Source organism: Triplophysa rosa, linkage group LG16, assembly GCF_024868665.1.
Source record: "Triplophysa rosa linkage group LG16, Trosa_1v2, whole genome shotgun sequence".
NCBI classification, from domain to species: domain Eukaryota; kingdom Metazoa; phylum Chordata; class Actinopteri; order Cypriniformes; family Nemacheilidae; genus Triplophysa; species Triplophysa rosa.
Window position 1 is genome coordinate 23,333,479 of NC_079905.1, and position 27,832 is coordinate 23,361,310.

Consider the following 27,832-nt stretch of genomic DNA (forward strand, 5'->3'; position numbering starts at 1 on the left):
AGTCTGGTTCAATGTGAGTCTGGTTCTATGTGAGTCTGCTTCAATGTGAGTCTGGTTCAATGTGAGTCTGGTTCAATGTGACCCTGGCTCAATGTGAGTCTGGTTCAATGTGAGTCTGGTTCAATGTGAGTCTGGTTCAATGTGAGTCTGGTTCAATGTGAGTCTGGTTCAATGTGAGTCTGGTTCAGTGTGAGTCTGGTTCAATGTGAGTCTGGTTCAATGTGAGTCTGGTTCAATGTGATTCTTGTTCAATGTGAGTCTGGTTTAATGTGAGTCATGTTCAATGTGAGTCTGGTTCATGTGAATATGGTTCAGTGTGATTCTGGTTTAATGTGAGTCTGGTCCAATGTGAGTCTTGTTCAATGTGAGTCTGGTTTAATGTGAGTCTGGTTCAATGTGAGTCTTGTTCAATGTGAGTCTGGTTTAATGTGAGTCTGGTTCAATGTGAGTCTGGTTTAATGTGAGTCTGGTTCAATGTGAGTCTTGTTCAATGTGAGTCTGGTTTAATGTGAGTCATGTTTAGGGCTGAACGATTAATCGAATCGCAATCGCGATGTGAGACGTTGCGATCTGCTAATCGCAAGAGGCTGCGATGTGGAAACGATGTGAAATATAGGAAACGGGTCTGTTCCAAGCCCGCTTTGAGTGGCATTCTTGCTAACCAACAGAGTGAGCGCACCTCCGTTATGCCTAATCAAAAAAAAAAAAAAGCGGGAGAGAGAGAGAGTGTGTTATTATGGCATCTGCAGAGTCAGATCGATCATGTTAGGCAAATAAATACTAAAGAACCATCCAATTCAGAAGACCGCACACACAGCCTGTGTTATACTCGCTCTCTTCCCCGCGTTGCGCGTCTTGCGGACGAGCCGTTTAAACTTGATCCGCACACATAGCCTGTTTCATACTCGCGCGACTCTTCCCCGTGTTGCGCGTCTCGCGGACGAGCCGTTTAAACTTGATGCGCACACATAGCCTGTTTCATACTCGCGCGACTCTTCCCCGTGTTGCGCGTCTCGCGGACGAGCCGTTTAAACTTGATGCGCACACATAGCCTGTTTCATACTCGCGCGACTCTTCCCCGTGTTGCGTGTCTCGCGGACGAGCCGTTTAAACTTGATGCGCACACATAGCCTGTTTCATACTCGCGCGACTCTTCCCCGCGTTGCGCGTCTCGCGGACGAGCCGTTTAAACTTGATGCGCACACAGCCTGTTTCATACTCGCACGTCTCTGCCCCGCGTTGCGCGTCTCGTGGACGAGCCGTTTAAACTTGATGCGCACACACAGCCTGTTGCCTTGACGCACGCACCCTGTGTCAACTCACGCCTAGCTCCGTGTTTCAAACAAATGTAAATTCTATCTAACTGTTTTGCTAATTTCACTTGGATGAAATTAAACATTCAGCACATTTTCTACTTGTTTTAAAAAATCACACATACTTAAAAAATAGTAAATCAGCCTATGTAACCTATGAACTATTTTAATAATTCACTAACACAATAGAAAATGTTATGGATTTAAGGGTTACAATGGGAGTTGTATTTGTTTTAATGGAAACTATAATAGTGTACACTGGTATTTGGATTCTATTGGTGTGATGTAATCTTGAAGCTGGGAACCAATTGAACAACAGTAAGCCCGATTTGAATAATGCCCAAAACACACTACAAAAATGAATTTTGTAATGGTTTTAATGGAAACAATTAAAATTTCTGTAATGTTTTTTTGTTGTTTTCTTTCAGCAGGGTAATTATACCCATACTGTGCTCCACACAACAGCATTGAGCTGAAGCTTGAATTAGAAAAGTTAAAATCGCAAATCAAATCGCAATCGCAATGTCTGTCAAAAAAATCGCAATTAGATATTTTCCCCAAATCGCACAGCCCTAGTCATGTTCAATGTGAGTCTGGTTCATGTGAATATGGTTCAGTGTGATTCTGGTTTAATGTGAGTCTGGTCCAATGTGAGTCTGGTTCAGTGTGAGTCTGGTTTAATGTGAGTCTGGTTTAATGTGAGTCTGGTTCAATGTGAGTCTGGTTCAATGTGAGTCTGGTTCAATGTGAGTCTGGTTCAATGTGAGTCTTGTTCAATGTGAGTCTGGTTCAATGTGAGTCTGGTTTAATGTGAGTCTTGTTCAATGTGAGTCTGGTTCATGTGAATATGGTTCAATGTGAGTCTGGTTCATGTGAGTCTTGATGGTGGATGTTTTACCTGTTGAAGGCAGACAGCAGAGGAGGATGAGCAGGAGTCCATTAGACTTCATCACGATGACAGTTTTCTCTTCTTGAGCTCAGTTGTTTTATGTTTTATGCTTCAGTTGTTTTATCTGATGCTTCAGTTCACTCAGCAGCACACATCAAGCAAAGTGTTGTGGTTTTTAACACCTGTCACTGAATATTATTGAGTGAAATGAATCAGAAATTTGTTTTTGCTGTACTGTTATCCGGAGCTGAAAACACTATGATACTGAGTGAGCTTTGACTCTCCACCCTAACACTTTCATTTCATTTAGTAGTGAGCACATGAGGGCTGAGCTGGAATCAATGCTGCTGTCACACTGAATTAAATAACAGCAATCTTGTGACACAAGTGTGACACAGTAAACACAAATGCTTCACCGGTGATTATAACACATACACACACACACACGCTTTGGTTGACTATCCCTGTGGGGACAGTCCATAGGCGTAATGTTTTTTATACTGTACAAACTGTATATTCTATCCCCTATCCCTAAACCTAAAGATCATAGAACACTTTTTGCATTTTTAGATTTGTAAAAAATATTGTTCTGTACAATTTATAAGCTTTTGTGCCCATGAGGACCTCAATTTTGGTCCCCACGGTGACACGAGTCCCCATGTGTTGGTGTGTATTCAGGTTTAGGTCGCCACCGGGATATACAAACATGAACACACACACAGGATGGGGACTTGTCATAGACTTAAATTGTTTTTATACTGAGCTAAATCATTGGTATTTTCCACCCTCTACCCCTACACTTACATGTGGTTTTAACACAAATAATACTATGGTTACTGTAGTAAAATTATGTTTTTACCAATGGTAATCTACTGTATATGCCAAAAACATGGTTCCTTCGCAAATAAACTCATGGGGTAAACCAAAAGCCTGACACAGACCTTACTGCACACATATAAACAGTGATGCTTGTTGTGTTTTTATTTTTGTTAGAGAAAAGATTAACAGATGGTCTGTTCTTAATTCTCTCTCTCTCGTCGAATGTTAAACTCATTGTGAAAGACACTCGAAAACGGAGGTAGTTTTACACATTTATGTTTGTAATTGTAACTGTAAATTGAGTTCACTCATGCGCTTTTGGTGCTGTTCCTCGTGAGAGGTGGAGACAAACTTCAATGCTGTAGTGTAGAGGGCACTTTAACATCTGTGTTTTCACTCTGATCATTCATCACGTGTGTGTGTGCGCGTGCGCGGTTGACCCACATATCAAACGGGAGGATTAGCGAACAGATGCAGGACTGGATTAATTTATTTATTCTCTCTTTAACTCTAGAGTGAGGAGAGAGATAAAAGGCCTGAGGCGCTGCGCAGGACAATCGGTTTATGATACCAAAGTATCGCGAGAGAGATTCGAAGGCTGAGTTCTTTCCGATCGCTCTCGCGATACTTTGATGTCATTGGCCGATCGATTTGCTCATCGCCAAACTCCGTGAAGAGCGAGAGAGATGGAGGTGTGGCAGTGAGAACAGGACGGGTGAGTGAGTGGAAACACCCTGTTAGACGCGACTCAAGTGTGTATGAGAGTTTAGTTGTGATATCACAGAATAGTGTTGAGGTAAACAGCAGAGTGAATTAAACTCGCGGTGAATGTGTGTATGTGACGTTTAACGCGAAGAGTTCGTCCACAGACACGCGCAGGACGCACGCGGGGGGGAGGGGAAGAGTTTTAGTCGAGTGGAATAACGGCGGATAACGAGAGAAGAAAACAGTCGAATCAAGCGATAAAAGTGAAGTAAAACTGAGTTCACTCAAATCGTGAGGTAAGACATCTACATTTGCGACTTATTTCAACAGGTCGTCCACTTTAGCCTGACCGAAACTCGACTTTCTCCAACAATGATTTCACAAAAGATGATCTGTTTTAACTTATTCGCTGATGTGATGTCAGTCAGACGTTAAATGAAATACCCTGAAAAATACGATTTTGTGGCTTTTAAAGATTTATATCCTCAATATGCGCGTAAATAAACCAGGATTGAGAGAGAGAAGTAAGTAAGAGTTTGCCGCGGTAAATCTGATGTTCGACAGTTTGTTCACGTTAATGTTTCATCAAATGTGTTTTTAGTGGAACTGACGGAAGTCAAAGGGTCTTCAGCTGTCGAGAGCTCAATGGTGTGTTTGGGGTTATTTGGGATTTCTAGGGTTCCAGAAAGAAACAAACACATGACCCTCACAAAAACACGTTTGGCGTTTTTTAGTACGGATGAAGCTAATATGAGTGTCATGTCTTTGCATTTGAATTGTTTGTGGTTCTGGGCCTGTGTACTCCAGAAAATATCGTGGAATTGTATTTTTGATCAGATTTGTCCTCGCTTAAGTATTTACTCTCAGTTAGGACGTATTCTTTGTGCAGCAGTCTAATATTTAGCCTCCTTTATCACTTAAAGGGACAGTTCATCCAAAAATCACTCTTTCTTCAGTAGAACACAAAATAATATATTTTGAGAAATGTCTCAGACACACACACATTACTGTTGTGTGTATGTTTTCAGGTTGATCCTCTCTCATGTCAGTTGCTCTGTGATGATGCAGCGCTCTTTAAAGGGTTACTCCAGCGTAAAATGAAAATTCTGTCATGGATTACTCACCCTGAAGTGGTACGATTACCCTACGACCTCCGTTCATCTTCAGAACACAAATTAATATTTATTCAAGTTATCCATATTTCTCCTGTTTCAGCTGCTGGTCCTGTAACTCTGCACAAACGCTTATGATGTTAATCTCCATAAGATAATAAAAACACACATAATGGTAAATAAATGTATAGATTAAATGCACTGTAAAATGTTTGGATAAAAGTATCTGCATACATAAAGATTTTACTGTGGTTTAAAAATGTCACCATAACGAAGAAAAGAATGATGCAAACATAAAAGCACAGCAGAGAGTATTATACTGAACATCAGGGGTTTGGACCTCTGAGCCGGTTTAGGTGCTTCACCAGGTAGGTTTAGGATTAGTTTGCGCTTTAATCTCTTACACGAGCAGCAGATCTGATGTAGATGAGCGCAGAAACACTGTTACTCTGTGCATGAAATACATTTTTGTATTCTTCATATTTACACATGATTATTTCCTGAGAAACAGAACTATCTATCCATGTTGAACGTGATTAGTTGTATGATGTGCTGATGTCACTCGTTCATGTGCACACAGTTTAATCGTAGCTTTAGGATGACAGTCTGAGTTGATTCATGGTACAAACAGTCAAAACTAATCCTGTAAGCCTGAGAGTCAAGCTTCACTCATGGTACAGGCCCCAGATCAGCACTATCAGACACAACAGTGGTTAACATTCATTTTATGAAGTGATGACGAGAACACGTGTCTTCATTTGTTTTCTGAAGACGAATGGTCGAACGACAGGGTGAGTAATTCATGACAGCATTTTTATTCTACAGCATTTTTATTCTGCAGTGAACTATGCCTTTAAATTGTAGAGAATTTTCAACATCCACCTCAGATTAGACAATAAACAGGAAAACTGATGACGGAAGAAATGATGTTTTCTCCTCTTGTCATCTGTAAGAGTCAAGTGTTTATTAATTGTTCTTATTGAGTAACGTCTCGAGTGTTTTACTGTCAGCTGCTGCTGAATCCATCACAACCTTCAAGAATCAACTGAAAACACACACACACACCTGTTCCACATTCACCTGTCTGTCTTCTTCTTTCTCTAGCGTCAGCTTTAAGGGCTCAGCATACTACATTCGAAATCGAAAAACGACTGTCTGTGACCTGATTTCGAACAAAATCTGGTCCAAACAACAATTCGATTCACTAGTTCGCCGCAGCAAACCAAACAGAACTCTCCGGGAAAGTTCGTGTTGGCCAGTAAAGACCCTCGAGCCACCATTGGTCCATGCTCATTACGTAATAGGTGGGTGTGCTGTTTGTGTGGCCACGTGCGCAGAAGCTATTTGGATACGTCATGTAAACCCCACCTCCAGAAACAAAGGGGTGTTGGATTGTTCGAAAACACTATACCGTCTCTCAACGTTTTTAAGCTTCGTTTTACCCCAAAATGCAGAACGAAAGCACAATTCGCCTGGACTATGCTGAGCCCTTTAGTCCTTCAGGAAAACATCTTTGTAAACGTTTGTCTCTCTCTCTCTGGGGCACTAATAAAGGAAATAATGTTTTAGTGGATTCTGGAAGGACTGAAAAGATTTGCTGACAGTAACTTGCCGTCCCTTCCACTCAAAGTGTGACTCAAGCGCTCTTGTTTTGCTAGTTTCTGATTCAGACACGCACAGTAAAACAGCTATACACAGTCATCATGGCCAACATTCATCCGTATGGCTGCTTCACTCATGCCGTGGTCAGAGCTATCCCAGAATCCTTTGGGAAGTTGTCCGAGGGTGGAGATGGAGTTGAGATGGATCTTGCGAAGGCTCAGCGTCAGATGGGGGTTCTTACGGGAACGCTGAGACAGAAGGTGGGACTCCAGCTCATCGAGATCCCTGCAGATTCAGAGCTGCCCGAGAGCTGGAGGATGGAGGACATGGCTGTGATTCAGGGCGACACGGCGCTCATCACTCGACCCTTTAAACAGCAGAGACGCAGTGAGGTAAGAGACTCGCTCACACGCGTGCAGGAGACCTTGAGTTCATTTACACTCGTGTGTGCTTGTTTGTGTTTCAGGCCGAGGCGGTGCGGCGGGTCATGAGCGATTTGGGTCTGACGGTGGTTGAGATGGGTGATGAGGAGGGAGGGTCTGGCGGGGCGACTCTAGAGGGAAGTGACGTGCTCTTCACAGGAAAAGAATTCTTTGTGGGCATTTCTAAACACACAAATCACCGGGGAGCTGAAGTTCTGGCCGACACCTTCAGGGTGAGTCCAACCCATCACACCTGAACAAACACACACATTAGAGGTCTGCACGGCCTTTTAACGGAAGCCTCAACGCGACGCTTCTTGTCTGGTGTCCTACTCCATTAACTTACATGCCGCTTTGTTTGTTTACGTTGCACTGAAAGCTCAACTGTCACCGCTACAGCCTTGATGGTGAATGTACATGTAAGATTGGCTGTTTGGTCTCTCTGCCAGAGTTAATCTAGTGTGTGTCGTGGCCTCTGTGTCTCTGATAAGCACGGCTCTTTAAGCTGGTGCACTGCTGGTGTAACTTTGTTTTCAGTTTGTGCAAGTTGCAACGTTTCTGTTCCGTGCAATAGAAACATGCGGTGTAACGGAGCCTTTACACTTAATTAACCGTGACATTTTTAGGCGTGGTAAATAGTGAAACTCTGTAATCGCTGCATCCCCAGTCACAACACAGCAAACATGCAAGCGCACGCAAACTATATATTTTTTAGTTACAAACCCGAGGCTATTCATTAAACATTAACCAGACCTCTAATACACATGCACACAGACTGACTGATTTCTTTGTTTTTTATTTTTCATTTATTGCACTGGATTTAGTCTGAGATACAGTCCCTTGCGGAGCTGAGCGGTGAGAATTTCCGCTCACGTGGGTGTTCGCTCCCCACGCTCAACCGCTCAAAGTCGCACCAGACCGCTTTGCTCAATTCCGCTCCCCGCTCAGCTACAATTTCATCCCGCTCCGGTGAAATCGCTCCACGTTTGCTCCAATTAAAAATTCCTCTGCATACCTAACATGGTTTTCAACCGAAGCCTTACCCCTCGTTTACATTGCACGCATCTGCGGCAAGTAGTGTTGTCACGGTACCAAAATTTCAGTAGTCTGTACCAATACCAGTAAAATTCCACGGTTCTCGGTACCAATTTCGGTACCAAAGCAAAACACCAGTACATGCTAATTGAAAGACAATTTTATTAATAAAGCTCATTATTCATATAAATGTATAGAAAGCAATGCCATTTTGTATACATGAAGTAAACAAGTTAATTGTTGCTGAAACGGTTGTGTGCTCACTGGGGTCTTTCAATTCAATTCAATTTTATTTATATAGCGCTTTTCACAATATGCATTGTTCCAAAGCAGCTTTACAAGAGCAAATTAGAAAAACACAGAAAGGTAAAACACAGCACAGTGCATGGTGTTTATAGACCAAGCAAGATCATTATAATAAATAATATCTAATAAATAAATGAATAAATAAATGCAGTCTCCCGGTGAGCAAGCCAACACTGCACTGCTCTGCTGTGGCGAGGAACCCAAACTCCAATGCTGAATAATGGAGAAAAAAAAAACTCGGGAGAAACCAGGCTCAGCCGGGAGGGCCAGATCTCCTCTGACGTGTCATGGCTGCACTCAGTGACCCCGACCAAAGCCACCGAGCAACGTCCACGAAGAACAGGGAGAGCCCACGAGCCGCGACCCAGGAAGCCCCACCCGCCGAAACCGTGCAGGTCCAACCCGGTCTCATTCCGCGATCAACAACAGACAACAGAGGAACAACCAGGGAAAAGTAGTAATGGCATAATTAACTTTATTCCTCTGTTGTCCGACATCGACCACAAAACAAGACCAACCAGACCAGACCCACACAGTCCCAACAAATGAAACGCCCCGAACCACAACCAACAAGCCCCCCCACTCCCCACAACACCCACCCAGCTACCTCCAATCAAAGTCACTGAGTGCAGCCATAACTTCAAACTGCTGTCATGTGATGTAAGTTTAGCATTAAATACCAAGTATTGTAAATTTAGCATTTATGTGACAGGTAGTCCGTCTTTGCTCTCGGTTGGGGATGGAATTGTCTGAGCTGGGCCGGCCAGATGGTCGCCTTTTTCTTGGGTGGTGATGGAATTGCCTTGGATGGAGCTGGGATGGTCAGTCAGTCCGCAGGCTCTCGCAGGAGGATGGCACGGGATTTTCCGATGTAGCTGGCGTAATCTCTAGTTGTGGATGGGCATATGACGTTCATCTGGGCCTGGCGGAATCTCTCCCTACCTCGGGATGGGCATCCCGAGGCGAGGGCAGAAACAGAAAGAGAATAATTAGCGTAGCTGCTGTTCATTAGCTATGTATTAGTGAATGCTTGGCTGAAAAGATGTGTCTTTAATCTAGATTTAAATTGGGAGAGTGTGTCTGACCCTCGAATAGTATCGGGGAGGCTATTCCAGAGTTTAGGTGCTACGTATGAGAAAGCTCTACCCCCTTTGGTGGATTTAGTTATTCTAGGTGTTATCAAAAGTCTGGAGTTTTGAGATCTTAGAGAGCGTGATGGGTTGTAGTGTGGTAGAAGCTCTGTTATGTAGGTAGGGGCTAAACCGTTTAAGGCTTTATAAGTAATTAAAAGAACTTTAAAGTCAATACGATACTTAATGGGTAACCAGTGAAGGGTTGATAACATTGGGGTTATGTGATCGTATTTTCTGGACCTGGTTAGAACTCTGGCAGCTGCATTCTGAACTAACTGTAGTTTGTTTATTGATGATGCAGGACAACCACTAAGCAGTGCATTACAGTAATCAAGTCTTGAGGTCACAAATGCATGAATGAGCTTCTCTGCATCAGCCACACATAAAATATTTCGCAATTTGGCAACATTTCTAAGGTGGAAGAAGGCTGTTTTTGTGACATTTGAGATGTGATTTTTAAATGACAGGTTGCTGTCTAATATAACGCCAAGGTCTTTAACTGTATTTGTTGGAGTAACAGTGCAGCCTTCAATTTGCAGGTCATAATCCGAAATATTCTGCTCACGTGTCTTTGGTCCGATAAGTAATATTTCTGTTTTATTAGAATTTAAAAGAAGGAAATTACAAGTCATCCAATGCTTTATATCGTCGATGCACTCTGCCAATTTGGATAGTTGGAAGGAATCATCTGGTCTTGATGAGATATATAGCTGAGTATCATCTGCATAACAGTGGAAGCTAATTCCATGTTTTCTAATAATGTTTCCAAGGGGCAGCATGTATATGGAGAATAGCAAGGGTCCTAAAACCGATCCCTGAGGTAATCCATAATTTACTTGCGTTAGATTTGATGATTCCCCATTTAAATGGACAAATTGATGTCTGTCTGATAAGTAAGATCTGAACCATTGTAGTGCCTGTCCCTGAATACCGGTATAATTGTGTAAGCGATCTAGAAGTATTTTATGGTCTACAGTTAGGGGGCGATATGGCAAAAAAGTAAACTAGATAGTTTTTTTCTATATTGATCGATAACGATATTTATTTCGATATATATTTAATTAAAAAACTGTATTAAAAGAATCTATTTTAAATACAGTTTATTAACAAAAGTTAACCTTTATCCAGTTAAAATTCAATTAAATTAATGCACTGTTGCAACACAGAGGATATTAGGCCATAAACAACATGTACCAGTTCATTCAGTCTCATTTTGACTCAATTGACTCGTTAAGTAAAGGGAGTGTTCATTCAGTACATTCAACCAATGAAAGGGCTCCGTTACTGTGTACATTCGAACGCTATTGGCTCAGCACCTGCGCACATACATAACGCTGCAATAATGTCTTGCTCGAGTAGTGGGATTCATTCAATGCATTCAGTGAACCTTAGTCTTTCAAAAAGACATCTCACATAAACTGTAGTACATTTCTTTAATCATGCAAGCATCTTACATACAAGGTTCAATATTTTAATGTGCACACAAACTCACTTCATTACATCTCTATCTGTACAGGGCAGCGCTGGTTTGTTTCATAAGCACCAGCTCATGTTAGCAGATATGTTAACGATGGATATAAAAACGTTTGTGCTTGAGTTTCGAAGTAACTCGCTTGCAATTGCGCCTCAAGTTTGTTTTGTTTAACCGGCGATTGCGAAAAAAAATAAGACACTTGATAAACCGCGTGATGACAATTCGAGGTTAGTTTCACTTTCGTTTCCGCTTCCAGTAATGTTTTCCTCCTCATGTCGAGTTTTCTTTGCCAAGTGCAGTATGAAATGGACTTTGTACTTTGACGCGCATGATAAAAGCTGCACGCTGACGCGTTGTTGCGTTTATTTCTGCTTTCTGTTAGACTGTATGATTAATCCATATCGAGTCAAAATGCCAATAGTTTATCATCGTTTTTGAAATACATTTTATCGCGATTCGATATGATATCGTTTATCGGCACAGCCCTAGTCTACAGTATTGAACGCAGCACTAAGGTCAAGCAGGACTATGAGTGAGATGTTACCTTTATCTGATGCTATAAGCAGGTCGTTTGTAATTTTAACGAGCACAGTTTCAGTACTATGATGCGGTCTAAAGCCTGACTGGAATTTTTCGTGTATGTCATTATTTTGTAAGAAAGAGCACAACTGAGTGGTCACTACTTTTTCTAGTATTTTAGACAGGTAAGGGAGATTTGAAATCGGTCTATAGTTTCCTAGTTCATTGGGGTCTAAGTTTGGTTTCTTGATAAGAGGCTTAATGACGGCCAGTTTAAAGGCTCCTGGGACATGGCCTAGATTAATTGACGAGTTGATAATGTTATAAATGGGCTCAATTGCAACGGGTAATAACTCTTTTAATAATTTAGTTGGTATGGGTTCTAATAAGCAAGTTGCTGATGAACATCCTCCTCAGTCTGCTGCTGTAGAAGACAAATAGAATAAACTTCAGTAAGTCAACTGACTGAACAAACATGCATATGCAATATTAAAACAAACCTCAGTTTTTATACTGCATTTACACAAGATTACTTACATTAAGGTAACTGTATATTAAAATAATAAATGCAACAGATATATTTTTCTTTAGTTTAATTGTGGCTTTTTAAACCTAATAGAGTTATCTATCCAAGACATACACATTGCTAGTCATACAGTTAGTATGACAGTTTTCTAGCACATCGATTTCAGATAGGCCTATATAAAATGGGTACTGTAAACCCCATCCTGTCCTCCCATTTATTTTACCCCATTACAGTTATAAAAGCATTAAATGGTTAATAAGGACACTTGACTGGATTAGCATTGGCGCTAACAAATTAACACGCAAACAGGGACGTTTGTTTTAACGTAACCTTTAACTTAACATATGCTACAACATTCATAATGCAAACGCGAACAGAATTTGAAACTTACCGCTTGAACTTGTTCAAATAAATCCGGACGTTTTCTCATTTCACCACAAAACTCTGTTCGTTTTCTTCGTGATACGACTTTAATCTGAAGTATTTCTGTGCGCATCTCTTGTGGATCGGAGCCGCGCTTATCCGCTCATCACGTCTTATTGCGTCTATAAAAAGTTTCTGACTAACAACCTGTCAGACAGAGCATCAGTACCTGGTTTACCCGGTACTTCGGTACTACCGGGTCTTATGAAAATTAGGTACCGACAACTTTTTTATTTTTAGGTACCGACTTGGACCCGAATTACCGGTACTTTTGACAACACTAGCGGCACGTTACGGCTCCGACGCGGCTACCGGAACTGATCGCTGTCATTCTAGTCTATGCTTCAGCTGCGATCGGTGCCTCCTCTTCAGGGGAAGCTGGAATTCAAAATACGTGTTCAGCGCTTCACGTGAACCTATGTGCATCATGTCAAAATACGTGCCTGCTGCAGACGCGTGGAAAGGGTTTATGATAAATGAGACGCAAAGTAGACTTACTTAATGGCCTGCGTTCGATGAGGGTGGTCTGACGCATGCCAGGCGTAACACCTGAAGTTGAAGCTCCAACAAATGAATGCTTTGCGTTAAGATGATACTTAAGGCTCGAGGTGCTTCGGTGAAACGAAAAGTCCTTCCTGCAGTGTGAGCAAACCACAACATGTGTGTTTACTGTTCCATCTTTGTTTTTTTTATACTCGAACTGTCCATCCAGAGGGCCAACGGGTCCTCCATCTCGCTCGTGTCAGCCATGCTGTTTATGCGACGAGGAATGAACGCGGCGGGGGTTGAATTGTGGGTAAAACAGGGCGGGAATGCGTTAAAAAAATTATCGCCTTTAATTCCAGAAATTAATCATCTCGCGTTAACGCGTTAATTTTGACAGCCCTATTAAAAACCCTTTCGACGCGTCTGCAGCAGGCACATATTTTGATATGACGCGCCACACACATGACAGGGCTAAATAAATGTTTTGCTGAGCTTCGCGCATTACTGCTTCCCCTGAAGAGGAGTCACGGATCGCCACTGCTATGCTTGTGTTTACACCAGACATCTCTCCTTCACAACAAACGATTTTTGAAGTGTAGGCTGACAGTTTTGTTAATTGTTGAAGGCACAGGTGAATTCTGGGTGGATTTGTGCATGTCCTAGACTCGTGGTGTGAGCGGCATCGGAGCGGCCTTTGGATAAAAACCTGCTCCGACTATATTTCACTCGCCCGCTCCGCTCACATGCTCTGGTCCCTTGGCAGGTCACCGTTCACAACCTCTCACACAAATAATTCATGATTGATATAAAAAATATACACTCATACTTGTCAGAGCAATAATAAACGAATACATTTTATAAAGCATCTTTTCTCACTAGTTCGTCTGTCCATTCAGTCTTAAAACTTAATGGTAAACAAACTTAGCTTGCTGTCCTCGAAGGGGGCTCGAACCCAAGGCTCCAAGTTTAATCCCCCTTGTAATAGAACTGCACAGAGGAAGAATAACAGGGCTTCCGCGGATCCTTAAAATGTCTTAAAAAGTCTTAAATTCCACAATAAGGCCATTCAAATGTCTTAAATCTGCGTTTCCAAGGTCTTAGAAATGCAGTCGAACCGACACCGTAAAGAAGATTTTATTTTTGTTTTAAAATCATGTACGTCTATTTGTCACGCAGAACAAAATAGGCAGAACCAACTAACAAATAACACGTTCGTGGGGGGTTCGTTAGGTGAGTGGACTGGACATTACCACATGGAGAAAAAGTTGGAGCTTTAGCCATGGGGAAGTGCAAAATTGTTGCTATGAAATTGGTCTTAAATTTCATTCTGCACGGTTTTAAAAAGGTCTTAAAAAGTCTTAAATCTAACTCTCAGAAACCTGCAGATACCCTGAATAAGAGCAAAGTAGGAGGAGAGATGCTGGAAGAACTGACGCTGGGGCAGCACAGAGACTGACGCTATATACGCTCATGATGATGATTGACAGGACTGAATGTTCTAGACTCCTCCTGATCTTCTTAAGACAAAAACATCTCAATATTTACAGAGCGGAGGGGTTTTGTTTTAATAAATGGTGTGGTCGGATGATGGCTTTGATGCTGATGTTGCGTTTTGTTCAGGATTTTGCCGTGTCCACTGTGCCGGTGTTTGGAGGTTCTCGTCTGAAGAACATCTGCTCTATGGGCGGTCCTGATACCATCATCATCAGTGACAGTGATGGAGCCAAAAAAACCCTGCGAGTGAGCATCACAGACACAGTTAAAGAGTTGTGTTTCATCTCTGTCATAGTGTACGTGACGTTTGTAATGTTTCATGTGGAACAGATGATGGAGCAGCTCACCGATCATCACTATGACATCTTGTCAGTCTCTGAAGATGCAGCTGCTAACTGCGTGTACATCAGAAGTCCAGCTAAAGTGAATTATCTCCTTCATCCCACAGCAGACGAGTGTCCCAACAGCATCCCTGTGAGTGAACACATCACACTCGTGATCTCATCTCATTCTCACACAATCACACACAAGAGTGATCGGCATCCACTCGCTGATGTCTTAATATCAGAACACAGGAAGCACATAAAGCTCATCGAGTCATAGACCACAGTGATGTGATACGGATTAAACTTGCCAAAGGCCTCTTGTGGGTCAGACAAACGGCTCCAACAAACAACTGTTTTGATTTGACCCAGTGATCCAATTTCTTAATATGACGACTATTTTGATGATTAATGTAACAATAACACCACGCCGACTCTCACACTTTTGCTTAAGTGAATAAACTAAGAAATATAATTAAAACAAATGATAAGACTGCATTACAGAGCTGCAACATATAAACACAAAATAGTTTCACAGCTTGTCTAAACATCTTCAGTGACCATTTTAACCTTCAGATGATGAAAGCAGCTGCTACATCACTTAATATCACTTATATTAAAACCATCATGTAATCTGTCTTATAAAACTGTTGTTCTGGTCCTTGATTCTGATCGGTTGTGCCGTGTTCTCACAAAACACTCAAAAACACAACGGCTGACTGCATTACATACGTGTCACTGCGCCACTATATGTTGCTGCATTTTTTTCTGTTTCTGATAAACTACATTGTTTGGTGGTGCAATAATAATTTTATTTTTAATGTCCTTATATTTTATTTGCTGTGTTTTATTTAATGGAATAGCTGATTTAATAAGCCCTGTGAAGCCGTGGTTTACTGTGATTTTAGAACAGCTCAGGCAGTTTATAACTTTATGCTTCATATCATGCCTAACAACTAGGGCTGCACAATAAATCGAAAATAAACCGTACGCGATTTGGCGGTTGTCTGTGATTTTATTTTTTTGTGCAGTTTGTCAGTGAAGTATTGGTTAAATGCTGCTGCATCTGAAAGCCAGAGGGTGCTCTCGCGCAGAAACTCCAAATAAACGCCGCTAGTGATTAGTGGTGCGGGAACAATTTGATTCTTAGATGCATCACAATGCAGACGTGGACGATTTTGAATCGATTCACATAAGTCCAAAAATCTATTTTTAAATGTATTAATAACGTGATGTTAGCGGAACAAAAAAGGCAGAAGTCATTTGCGGGTGCGGACAGTTTAGAGTGCGCACACCTCATGCACAGCAGTAAAGATACACAAGCAGTAAAGATAGAGAAAATGATCCAGCCCCCTTGGACTAAACAGCAAGATAAACAAAGTACATTTAGAATGGTCTTTCTCTGCAGTGAGCGGAAGGTAAAAGCAGCGCATTTACTTCACTGTGCCGCAGCATACTTGTCACTAAATGAGTGCAAATAGCGTTTTCCCAAAACCTGTCATTAACTGTTAAGACATAAGAACATGAACATACATCTGTAAATATGCACAGTTTGTTACCAGAGGTGCTGGGTGCACTGCATCAGATGAATCCACTGCTCCATAGGTGTATGATGATTTTGTAAGGCTTATATACAAAATATATATTTTGAATACTTATTCCTGAACTTACTGCCGACTAATTAATACTACATGTTAACCGGTGTCAGAATTTTTCATGACACTGGTTAACATGTAGTATTAATTAGTCGCGTTAATTACTATATTATACTTATTTTAACTTCTGACAAGAGAAACAGAAAATATGTAAAGACAACGGCTTCACTGGGCAGTTTTGCATTATAATACAGAATGTGACAGTTGAGAGACTAGAAGCAAAAGTGCCAACGCTAGTCTGACTCTGAGCGTAAATGTGACGTAATGACGTCACAGATATGCAAATTAGCACATCGAGAATCGATTCTAAAATCGAATCGTGACCCTCAGAATCGATTCTGAATCGAATCGTGAGGGAGCAAAGGATTCCCACCCCTACTAGTGATGGGAAGTCTGCGAAACTGATCTTTCAAAATAGAATAGAATCGTTATTGTCACTGTACAGCAAAATTGGATGCAAATCTTTCTGTGAAAAAAGAAACAATTATAAATTACTAACAAGAGCTAAAGGGAGTAAAAAACACACACATTTTCGCAATTGCACGGCACATAAAAAATTGCACATGAAGTAAAATATATGATTTATATAGCAGCATTTAAAGCGATGATGGCATTTGAATAAAAACGTAATTCTTAAGTCTTAATTGTTCTGTATCTCCTGCCCGAAGGCCGTAGTTCAAACAGAGAATGACTAGGGTGAGATGAGTCTTGTAAAATGTTCCTTGCTTTCTTGAGGCAGTGAGAACTGGACAGTTCTACCAGTGATGGAGCCAATGATCCTCTGGACTGTGGTAATAACTTTCTGGAGTGCTTTCTTGTCCGCAGTTGGCAAACCAGACACCTTCAAGTTCTAGGGCATGTTATGTTAAAATGCTCTCTGCTCTGGCAGTGTGAGTTAACGCCCCAGGACGGGGCCTCCTCGATGTTAATGCCCTGGAACTTGAAGGCAGCCACCCTCTTCACACAGTCCCCACCAATATACAGGGTCGCAAAGTCTGTTTTGTTCCTCCGGTAGTCCACAATTAGCTCCTTGGTCTTAGTGGTGTTGAGGACAAGGTTGTTGTCTCCTCACCACACAGAGAGCCGCTCCACCTCATCCCCATAGGAGGATTCATTTCTCCCGGTGATGAGCCCCACCACTGTGGTATTGTCAGCAAATTTGATGATGCCGTTGCTGGAGTGGATGGGGGTGCAGTCATGAGTGTAGAGCAGGGGGCTCCGCACACAGCCCTGTGGGGATCCGGTGTTCAGGCTGAGGAGATATGGGAGCCTATTCTTACCCTCTGAGAGCGGGCCGTCAGGAAGTTCGAAATCCAGTAGGAGAGTCCAACACCCTCTTGTTTTGACAACAGTCTGTGAGGGCAAATAATATTAAAAGCGAGAGCTGAAGTCCACAAACAGCAGCCTCACGTAGCTCCCTGGCGGCTCCAGGTGCCACAGAAAAGTGTGGAGAGTAGTGGCGATAGTGTTTTCTGTGTGACTGGCAGTGACTGTTACAACAGATCCAATGTATTTAGGGAGTTGGGGGATTAGACCACTAGGTGGAAACCTTGAGTCATTTAAGGCTATATAAAACAAGACGGAAGAGAATAAGAGGGAGTTCTGAAGCTGCTGCATGGCAGAGTTTGGTTTGCTGCCTACAATCCCTTTTGAGAAACTTTGGAGTTTGCTGCTCAAATGTGAGTTTATGTTCATATCTTTGACTAAGTTTGTGACGTAATGTCTTAGCAGACTTTAACAATGGTGGTGGATGTGAAAGATATGTGCTTATGTTTGTTTATGTACTGTTTCTTGTAGGGGATTTTGTGTGGTAGGGTGCTTGTAATAGACCATAGTTACCTTGTACCTGACCTCAGGAGTATATTGTCGAGTCTACACCTTATGGAATATATGGATGAACTTTAATGACTGGAAGTACGAGTGCAAGTTACTACTGTGACTATCATCATTTCTTCACGACATCAGTTGGGATTTAATTGATCATCTTGAGCGAAGTCTATGTTGATACATGTGGACACTTGAGACACTGGGACATTTTCTAAAGGGGTTGATGATGTGTTAAGAATTATCTTGAATACATGTTAATCAAAGAAACCAACTGTTTGTTTGTACATTTTAATGGTTATCAAGTGAAGCAAAATCAAATACCAACTCATTTACTGGCAAATCTCGAGTCCCCTTGTTCTTTATTAATTTGATCAGTGCAAAGTAGCTGAGCAGGTTATACTGTTAGTCTTTTATGCAAACTTGTGTCCATCAAAGGTAGATAGGAGGCTGGAAATGATGCGACTACGGACCAGTTTGTCAAAGCACTTCATAATGATTGGAGTGAGTGCCACTGGTCTGTAGTCATTAAGGCTGCTGATTGTGGATTTCTTTTGGCAAGGGAACAATTGTTGAAGACTTAAGGCAGGGTTGGACAGTAGACTGGATTGGAGGCTTATTGAAGCTCTTGGTAAAGACCCCAGCCAGCTGGTCTGTGCAGTCCTTCAGAACACGTCCAGCAGCTTTTCTTGGATTAACAGCCCTCAAGTGTGCGCCTCACCTCATGCTCCTCCACAGTGAGGGGGGTTTCTGTGGGCAGGTGGGGGGCTTTCAGTGGGCAGGTGGGGGTAGTGCAGCTGTCTCTGGTAGCTCCACCTCGAAACGGGCAAAGAAGTAGTTAGGCTCCTCTGTTAGTGAAGGGTCCACGTCGGCAGCCATGATGTTTGGTTTGTGATTGGTGATGTGCTTAATCCCCTGCCACACCTGCCTTGTGTTGTTGCTGTTTAACTAGTCCTCGATCCTCCGTCTGTAGTCCAACTTGGCCCTTTGGATGCCTTCCCCTACTATTACCTTAGGGGGGGCGCCCTGCCCCTCCAACGACTCCCCCCGCCCCCCTTGGAGGTCAAGTTAATTTTATTTTCTATATAGCGCCAGATCACAAGAGAAGTCATTTAAGGTTACCTTTCCTACAGAACGTGTATACCTTGTTCTTGTATTAAACAGTTCAGTGATCACCGTATGACAGGTTTTCACCCAGCTAGGCTTGGTTCTATCCGCACTGCAAGTTATAAAGTTATAATAACCATCAAAACAAAACATTTATGTAGTTTAAATTGAGCAGCACGTCTACATAACTGCGCTGTACACATCACGCGCACTCAGGGACATTTATGTTGATAATATTTTGCTGCTAGATTTTATGTCATTATTTAGCACCAAACGCACTTCATTTGATCCCTTTCCGCTCCGTGAGCGCTGCTTCTCCAGCCAAAGACGCCAAAGACTTTATATGGTGCATATAAAGACCTGCAGACACCAAGAGCAGGTAAATAAATGGAGACTTTTACTGTAACGCATTTACAAGTAAACGATGAAATTAAATGTTAATTCTATATATACATATTCGAGAATATTTCTTATTCAAAAACGTATTGTCCAGACGCAGCTGCAAAGAAAATATAGAGACCGAACCCCCCAAAGCCATAAACCTAGGAGAAACACTGGGCAGTGCTATATTTCTCCACGTCGCCTGACCTGAAGGCTGTGTTTCTCTCCCGCAGCAGGTACTGGACATCTCTGGTCATCCAGGGTTTCTGATTGGGATAAACCCTGATACATCTGTCCACCGTAACAGTCTCTGTGCAGTGTTTAAAGAAGCACAGTACAGCTGCTGTGTGCTCCACCAGGTCTGAGTGTTCAAAAATGTCCCAGTTGGTTCTTTCAAAACAGTCCTGGAGCTGGTGAGAGGCACCTTCAGGGCAAGTTTATAGTTTTTATTGTGGTAAGAGCCTGTTTCCTGAGGGAGGTGTATGCTGGTGCTAAGAGCAGGGACATATGGACCGACTGGCCCAGGTGTGGAAGCTGTATAGCCCTGTAGCCATGCTTGATATTTGAGTAAACCTTGTCCAGTGTCTTCTCACCTCTAGTGGTGCATTTGGTACATGTTGGTAGAATTTAGGGAGCACAGTTTTTAACTCGGCATGGTTAAAGTCTCCGGCAATAATATACACAGCGTTAGGATATTTGTTTTGTTGGCAAAAGCCCCAATGCTAAGTTAGCATTAGCATCCGACAGAATGTACAGAGCGGATACCATGACGACAGTAAACTCTCTAAGTAGGTTAAAGGGTGTGCATTTAACAGTAATGTACTCTAAAACTGGGGAGCAATAATCCTAGAGTTAGTGCACCAGCTGTTGTTAACATACAGTATATGCATAACCCCCCTCCTTTGCTCTTTCCGGCTAGCTAGCTCGATAGCTTCGTTCAGTATAGTTGAATGTAGCCATGTCTCGGGGATCAACAAAACACAACAGTCCTTGACGAGCCTGTTTGTTGCCGCCTGGAGCCTCAGTTCATCCATTTTGTTGGCAAGGGATTTTGCATTGGCAAGAAAAATGCTAGGGAGCAGTGGCATGTTTGGGTTCAACCGTCACGCCGGCTCGACAGCCTTGCTTTTGTCTTCTGTCCCTTCGCCGCCTGGCGCTTCCTCCCCGCAGGGATAGTAATCCACGGAGAGCCCGGGGTCCAGGCTATATCCACCGGTATGTTGTGAGAACAGAAAAAGTTACCACTCTGTAGTCCTATCTTTAAGAGCTTGTACTGGCTGTAGATGTTTTTCGCTGGGTAGAATGTGCTCAAATCGAGTAACAACACATACATAAACATCAAAACAAAGAGCTCTAAAGGTGGAAGTATGGTCCGTCTGTCCGCATGACGCAATTTTCTGTCAGTTAACACATCATTGTCATGATCTGACAAGTTTCTTACAAGTTTTGCTACTAAAGATCCAAATACAGGCACAGTGATGTGCAAACTGATATTTTAAGTCTTAAAGATGTAAAGTGTATAAAATTAATCTTCATCAGTGTTTTATAGAAACTATATGCAATGTCTGTCTTCTGAGCGAGCGAGTTTAAACTAACACATACATGCAGACAATCACAATGGAAGCTGCTGGAACACTTTATATTTAAGATGGATGTTTATACACCTCACTGTTTTCTTTTTACATGCACTTTAATGGACATAATTCATTTTGTCTAGTAGAGTAAGAGTTAGAGGTTCACATGCTCTTATCAGAAAATTGTGTTTTAGGTTCAGCAGACACGAATGAAACTCAAACCGCTCAGACATAAGTTTGTGTGTTTCAGGTTTTCCAGCGGTTGACTGACTACACTCTTCTGCCCACGGCCTGCAGTGAAGCGGTTAAACTCAGGGGGGCGCTGTCATCTCTCTGTCTCCTCATCAACAAGAAACATAACTATTAAACAACAATCACATCATCATCTTTTACCTTGTTTACAGATAACGCTTTAAACTCAGAGACAGAAATATGTGGAACATGTTTAATGTGACGTGTTCAGTTTAAATATGAGCGTGGCCTTTTAAAGTTTGATAATAAACAGACCTGTGTAGTGAGGTGAACACACTCTTGATGTGTTTAGTTGACAGCTGGTTAGACATGATGTGGTGCAGCAGAATTCGTCTGCACTATAGTGTTTCAACAAACAGATGAACCATTACATGTTATATTCAACGCCCATATTTCTGATGTTTTGAAAGCATTTTCAGTATATGCAAACATGGCATTCATTCATGAGAAGTCTTCCGGTTATGGGATATAAACATGCCATGTTTTTTTTTACTATAACGTCATATATGAATGATGTCAGTAATAAGACAATACACAAACCCCCACCGACAGCAGGAATAAGGTTGATGAGGCTTTATTTGCATGAATGACGATCAGCTACAGTTGAATCATCATGCAGCATCATCGATCACATTTATAAAACTGACAGATCATTCAAAATGTTTTCTAGATTCTTCACGAGGACAACCGCTACTAGTGGGCTTTTCAGTGATCCTAGATGGGAATAAAACTCTTTTGTAAGCATCACCATTCTGGAATAAAGCCAGCGGTGTTTTCATGTATTAAGATTTCATACCAAGTCGGCGCTTGGGTCTGTGCACTAACCACACGACAAGTTTGATTCCTGTCTCAAATGTCCTTCACTTTCCTGTCTGCTCTCGTCTACCCTGTCCCAATAAAGGAAAAAGCCTCTAGAATATAACAAAGATTGTACATAAAAACTGAATAAAAGCAATGAATCATAAACGTTTATGGTCAACAGCTCTTCCTGTAGGTTTTATTCAAAATTACTGAAATGTTAAACAGTCTCATTTTTAAATGGTCAAAAATATAAATCACCGCACTATACCACACCGATATATATACACAGGGTTGGGCGGGTTACTTTACAAATTACTTAATCAAAAATGTAATAGTATCATAATATACAAGTAATTTATTACGACTGCTGTTGGATTACTTTAGGTAAATAACATGATTTAAAAGTCTTTTCATTTACACAGAAGCAAGACGGCGTCGAAATAGTCTTGAGGTGGCTCAAAGCACAATATCAGATGAAAGAGATCAACAGGAACTTGCTGCTAGATTAAAATGAAATCACTTTTTATTTTAATACTGATTATCAATGTCAATTAACACAACACACTTATTTTTATAGGCTATGTACATAAAAAAACAAGCTGAGAAGCGATATAGAAATTGGTTGCACATCTCAAAAACACCTTACAATTCCACATTTAAAAACAATTACTTTAGTTTTGAAACTATTGTAATCCTGATGGTAAACTAATTGTAACTATAAACAGATTATTTTGTTTTCTCATGTAACTGTAACGGATTACAATTACTAAATTTTTGTATCCCGATTACTGTAATCCTGTTACTCCCCAACACTGCACACACATTACATCACCTACAGTCTGGTAGTTGATGCTCGATGTCTTCAGCTGCAGTTCCTTCATTAACATCTAAAAACATTACAGAACATCCGTCACATCACCTGACAGTCACACAGAAACACATCAAAGGTTTAGAATAAACAAAACACTAAACGCACGTTTTAACTCTTCAACCTAAAGTTCCATATTTAGAAGCTGTGAATTTAAGATGAAAGGTTTCTCAAGAGCAGCTGAATGAAATCTCACTCTCATAAACACTTATGTGAAATACTGTTTTTCTAGAATCAGCTGAAGGTCATGTCATGTATTAATGCCTTCAGAAGTCTTGTGTACCTTTGATACAGTTTGATGTCATTCCTGCATCATGTGCAGAACACAGACTAATATTATACACAGGGTTGCACAAGTGGTGCGCGACCAAAATTCAACATGGTTGAAACCTTTGATGCACAATCACTGTTTTAGACCGACTAAATGTAATACTGGATAAGATTTCCGTTTGTACTGAATGCTGCTAAAACTACTGATATCTCTTTTGTTCCCGGTGATAAACGGGACCTGGGTGTAAATGATGAAAAACGGAGTATTGGTAGCGCTGCCTTTGTTGGTTCTGCTTTCGTGACTAGAGAAGCACGCGGGCGGCGCGCGCAGCCTCTGTGAATGACTGGAACTGCGCTGCGCTGCGCGTCTCCCAAAACACCGCTTCTCTTAAACTTTCTAAGAGGACAAGCTGTTTAAACTTGACACTTGCACGCATCTTGTGTTTCTCTGCTATACTCGATCCCAGCTCCGCACCGCAAGTCTCCATGTGCGCTCGCAAGGGCACTTCCCAGCAACCTGCCAAAAACCAAAAAGGTTGTCGTTTTAGGTTTCAAAATTGGTGTAGAAGATTAATATTTACTAATGTAAAAAGAAAAACAAGAAGAAATACATTATCATTGTGTTTTAAGTGTAATATAAATATAGTATTATCCCACTTTATTATTTTGTTTATTGTTCATTAAAAAGTAACTACTTTTTTTTTTTATTGGTACATATAATTTGTCACACTATGTGCAATGTGAGCACCAAACCGAATCTCCAGGTGCTCTCTTGAGAACCAGATAGAAAAACTTATGTGCACCCTTGACTATACACATGTCCTTCATACATTTAATGCATCTTTTAAGAATGCCTTTCAGAAACCATACCATTCATTTTAGCCTTTGAACAAACGTGTAAAACATGTTTCTGAGCTGGTGATTGGCTGGGCAATGAGAAGCAGCAGCCAATGAATAAGCAGAGAGTTCATTCTGCGAGGACTTAAGCACACCAGGACAATCACAATATCAAGATGTGACTCTAGTCTCGCTTCACTTGAGCACAAACACACAAGTGTAGAATAGAACGAGACCTTCGGTTGATAGCTGCTCACCTGCAGAGGAAGTGATGTCACCGGACTGCACGAGTAATGTGAATGACCTGCAGGAGATCTGAGGAAGCAGAAATAAACAGTCAGCTAACATTACCACAGGTTTAAAAAAACGACGTTTTGTTTCTGAGCTGGTGATTGGCCGGGCAATGAGAAGCAGCAGCCAATGAATAAGCAGAGAGTTCATTCTGCGAGGACTTAAGCACACCAGGACAATCACAATATCAAGATGTGACTCTAGTCTCGCTCTTCAACTTGATCATGACAAGCATTCAATGAAATCCCAGAAACACATGCGTGTAACATGTTTGGATACCTTCAGCTGTCAATCATGTGCTTCACTTTCTCTCATGATGCTCCACAGGCCACACGTGAACACTCGACAGGCTGAAATGAGGACATTTCCCACAATTCCCTCAAACATCTACGGAAACCTGAAAAGTCAAAAGTTCAGGTTTGGGCTCAGAGAATGAAAGACAATATGAGCACACAGACAATAAACAACATGTTAAATCTGGATGAAATGTGCTTTCAATGATGCTTCTATGACTCCTGTCATCTCTCTCATCCACACAAGAGTGAGAACACACTGCTGAACGAGTGTCAGTCCCGTGTCAAACGTCCGGCTTTCCATATCATGTCTCTTCAACTTTTTGCTTCGACTAAGTTTCCACATTTCAGTCTAGTTTCAGACAATCAAAACTGTAGACATTTGTGACAATATTACTCAATCTGAACCACACAACACAACCTTTTTATATGCTGTGTGTGTGATGACAGACTGAGTGTGTTCAAGCTTTTTCAACACATGCACAATGTTGAATATGTTTTCGTAAACTGCTAAAATAACACCGTTAGATTTATATGAAGAATATGATCTTAAAGCTTCAATCGGAGGTGATCCACGTCCAGACTGAAGGAAGGGTTTAGGAACTCATGATGTTATGTTCAGGGTTCACCACAACATACAAAAATTTCTCATATGGCCTTCCCAATTTTGATTTCATAAAGTCAAAAGAGTTCTGGAGAAACATTTATTGCATGGATCAAATGAGGATCAACCTGTTGACGGTTTGGAACATTCCATGATGTGTAAAACACAGTGGTTTATTGATGATGAAACAAGACAAGCAGCCACATGAATTCTGAAGTGTACAGAAATATAATGTCTGGGCTTCAGTCATTGCCTAAAAATTATTCTTATGAAAATATTCAAAATGAACAATCTATTTGATTAAACCGATTTATCCGATTATATTGAAGCCCCCTCCAAAATGGGGAGAATCAAACTGTGTATGAATATAGTTGCAATTGCTAAATGTTTTAAATAACATTCTTGTTTATGATCACCCCAATTCTACTTCATAATTTACTTATTTTCTAGTGTCATACAGACAAAAAAATGTATTTGTGCACACATACAGTATATATGCACTAAACAGTGTATATGGAGGGACATGTTTCTGAGCTGGTGATTGGCCGGGCAATGAGAAGCAGCAGCCAATGAATAAGCAGAGAGTTCATTCTGCGAGGACTTAAGCACACCAGGACAATCACAATATCAAGATGTGACTCTAGTCTCGCTTGATATAATAAAACATTACAGGTGTGAATTATATATTAGGTGAATTATATCAGCTGACCTGAAGAGAGAAATCCATCGTCTGAAGATCTGGGAGAGTCTGGACAGTCACACACTTCGTCATATTGAGAAATAAAACACAGTTTAAGACAAAAAAAGTTTACGAGATTTTGTCTATTCTCTATACACGTCATCATCTTCTGTTCTCCACAGACAAGAACACAAACTCCGTTTCCATGTAAAGTGTGAAATAAATTAGGGATGCACAGATTAGGATTTTCCATGGCCGATTCCGATACCCGGTTTTTTCCCCTTTAAGCAACAAACAAGAAAAAAACATGAGTATAAACATGTTTATTTGGTTTTTCACAGGCCAAACTGGCTTTGGCCATTGAAAACAATAACTGTAACCATCTTAAATTAAAGGCAGTAACAATAAGCACATTCAATCCAAAGACGGTACAGATATTTAGCATTTAGCTATTTTTCAATTGGGTTTAATGTTAAACATAAAACTGGCCTTAAAAATGAATACATCAACTGTATTCATGTGAAATTAAAAGCAACAACTGCATAGTACAACAGATTAAACAAGTCAACACAATATCAACAACCCGAACAGAGACGTTTACTTATCAGCACTCAGTTTAGTTTTTAAATTTGGTGTAAAGAAAAAGGGGTTTATCAGTGAAAGTAAATTAAACCAAAGTATATAAATAAATTATTACAACGTGTTAAATCAAATGAAGTTTAGTGCTGGTGCTTTTTAAATCAAAAGGCTATCATTTTAATGTAAAATAAAAACATCCATCCTTAACAGAACTGACGTTTATTTCCGGCTTTTTAAGAGTGAATGCACGTTCTTCTTTACAAAAAGAAGCATTTCAATTTTGTCACAACTTCGTCCGTTAGTTTCTCATCCAACACGTGAGAAGCCGAGCTAAACAAACGTTCGCGGTCCACGCTGGTGAAGGCGCAGACGGGTGTGCTCGCGCAGGAAAGCTCGCGCTCCTGTGTGTGCGCGCGCCATAATGTTACACCAACGGCTGTTCGCCTCCTCCAGCTGTGCCTCAGACACACAGTTCTGCTTGTCCAGCGCTGTGGGCCCGTGTCCTGAATCCTGCTGACAGATTTCGAAATACTTCCACGCAAATGACATGTTCGCGATTGATTCGAATGTGATCTGTGTATGCGCCGCACTTCCGGGGGAAAATCGGTCGTAAAAAAACTGTTGCGATTTACGGCCGGTGTTTGGTCAACCGGTGCATCCCTAAAATAAATCACGAGTGTGAATGGCACAAAAACCCTAAAACACAAACCTGATGAAATGTAGACTTGTTAAACATTTATATTAAAACACACACACACGTCTGGTTTACTATCTCCGTGGGGACAGTCCATAGGCGTAATGTTTTTATACTGTACAAACTGTATATTCTATCCCCTAACCCTATCCCTAAACCTAAAGATCATAGAACACTTTTTTGCATTTTTAGATTTTTTAAAAATATTGTTCTGTACAATTTATAAGCTTTTGTGCCCATGAGGACCTCAATTTTGGTCCCCACGGTGACACGAGTCCCCATGTGTTGGTGTGTTTTCAGGTTTAGGTCCCCACCGGGATATACAAACATGAACACACACACACTTCTGTGAATCGTTTGACTTTTAATGATATTACTTTGCACGCGTCTGCACACCGTAAAGATACATTAAGTTACAACTTTACTGATATCTACAAAATAATAACACAACACAAGTCTTGAAATTTGAACCATTCAAGTTATTAAGGTCACAGATTCTTTCACCGCCACGTGAACAAACTGAACACGTGAGCTTAACTCAC

At 41.2% G+C, this 27,832-nt stretch overlaps 1 protein-coding gene, 1 long non-coding RNA gene and 3 other non-coding genes across 6 annotated transcripts; 1 reads left to right on the forward strand and 4 right to left on the reverse strand.

The window, feature by feature from the left end:
- Positions 1-69: 69 nt before the first annotated feature.
- On the forward strand, positions 70-23,829 carry ddah2 (dimethylarginine dimethylaminohydrolase 2). 2 transcript variants are annotated; one of them, XM_057355465.1, is made up of 6 exons: positions 70-3,736; positions 6,497-6,832; positions 6,907-7,095; positions 14,385-14,504; positions 14,589-14,732; positions 21,373-23,829. In XM_057355465.1, the coding sequence occupies exons 2-6, from the start codon at positions 6,542-6,544 to the stop codon at positions 21,487-21,489; spliced, it is 861 nt and encodes a 286-aa protein (XP_057211448.1). In that variant the 5' UTR covers positions 70-3,736; positions 6,497-6,541; the 3' UTR covers positions 21,490-23,829. The 2 variants fall into 2 exon arrangements, with proteins under 2 accessions (XP_057211448.1, XP_057211447.1); XM_057355464.1 differs by lacking the exon at positions 70-3,736 and adding an exon at positions 3,743-4,022.
- Positions 14,384-20,761, reverse strand: LOC130567402 (uncharacterized). The gene is made up of 3 exons (XR_008964581.1): positions 19,756-20,761; positions 14,606-14,730; positions 14,384-14,498 (listed from the first exon to the last, which is right to left on the reverse strand). It is a non-coding gene; the product is annotated as an uncharacterized LOC130567402 (long non-coding RNA).
- A 386-nt stretch (positions 23,830-24,215) lies between the features above and the next one.
- Positions 24,216-24,345, reverse strand: LOC130567551 (small nucleolar RNA SNORA3/SNORA45 family). The gene has a single exon (XR_008964600.1). It is a non-coding gene; the product is annotated as a small nucleolar RNA SNORA3/SNORA45 family (small nucleolar RNA).
- A 177-nt stretch (positions 24,346-24,522) lies between these two features.
- Positions 24,523-24,652, reverse strand: LOC130567553 (small nucleolar RNA SNORA3/SNORA45 family). Its single transcript, XR_008964602.1, has one exon. It is a non-coding gene; the product is annotated as a small nucleolar RNA SNORA3/SNORA45 family (small nucleolar RNA).
- Positions 24,653-25,859: 1,207 nt separating this feature from the next.
- LOC130567552 (small nucleolar RNA SNORA3/SNORA45 family) lies at positions 25,860-25,989 on the reverse strand. Its single transcript, XR_008964601.1, has one exon. It is a non-coding gene; the product is annotated as a small nucleolar RNA SNORA3/SNORA45 family (small nucleolar RNA).
- Between the last annotated feature and the right edge of the window lie 1,843 nt (positions 25,990-27,832).

Excerpts from the sequence above, each read along its gene's own strand:
- ddah2 (XM_057355465.1), top strand. The coding sequence starts at position 6,542 with ATGGCCAACATTCATCCGTATGGCTGCTTCACTCATGCCGTGGTCAGA. Across the intron at positions 14,505-14,588 it reads GAGCCAAAAAAACCCTGCGA|ATGATGGAGCAGCTCACCGA; the intron begins GTGAGCATCACA and ends CATGTGGAACAG. Across the intron at positions 14,733-21,372 it reads AGTGTCCCAACAGCATCCCT|GTTTTCCAGCGGTTGACTGA; the intron begins GTGAGTGAACAC and ends TGTGTGTTTCAG.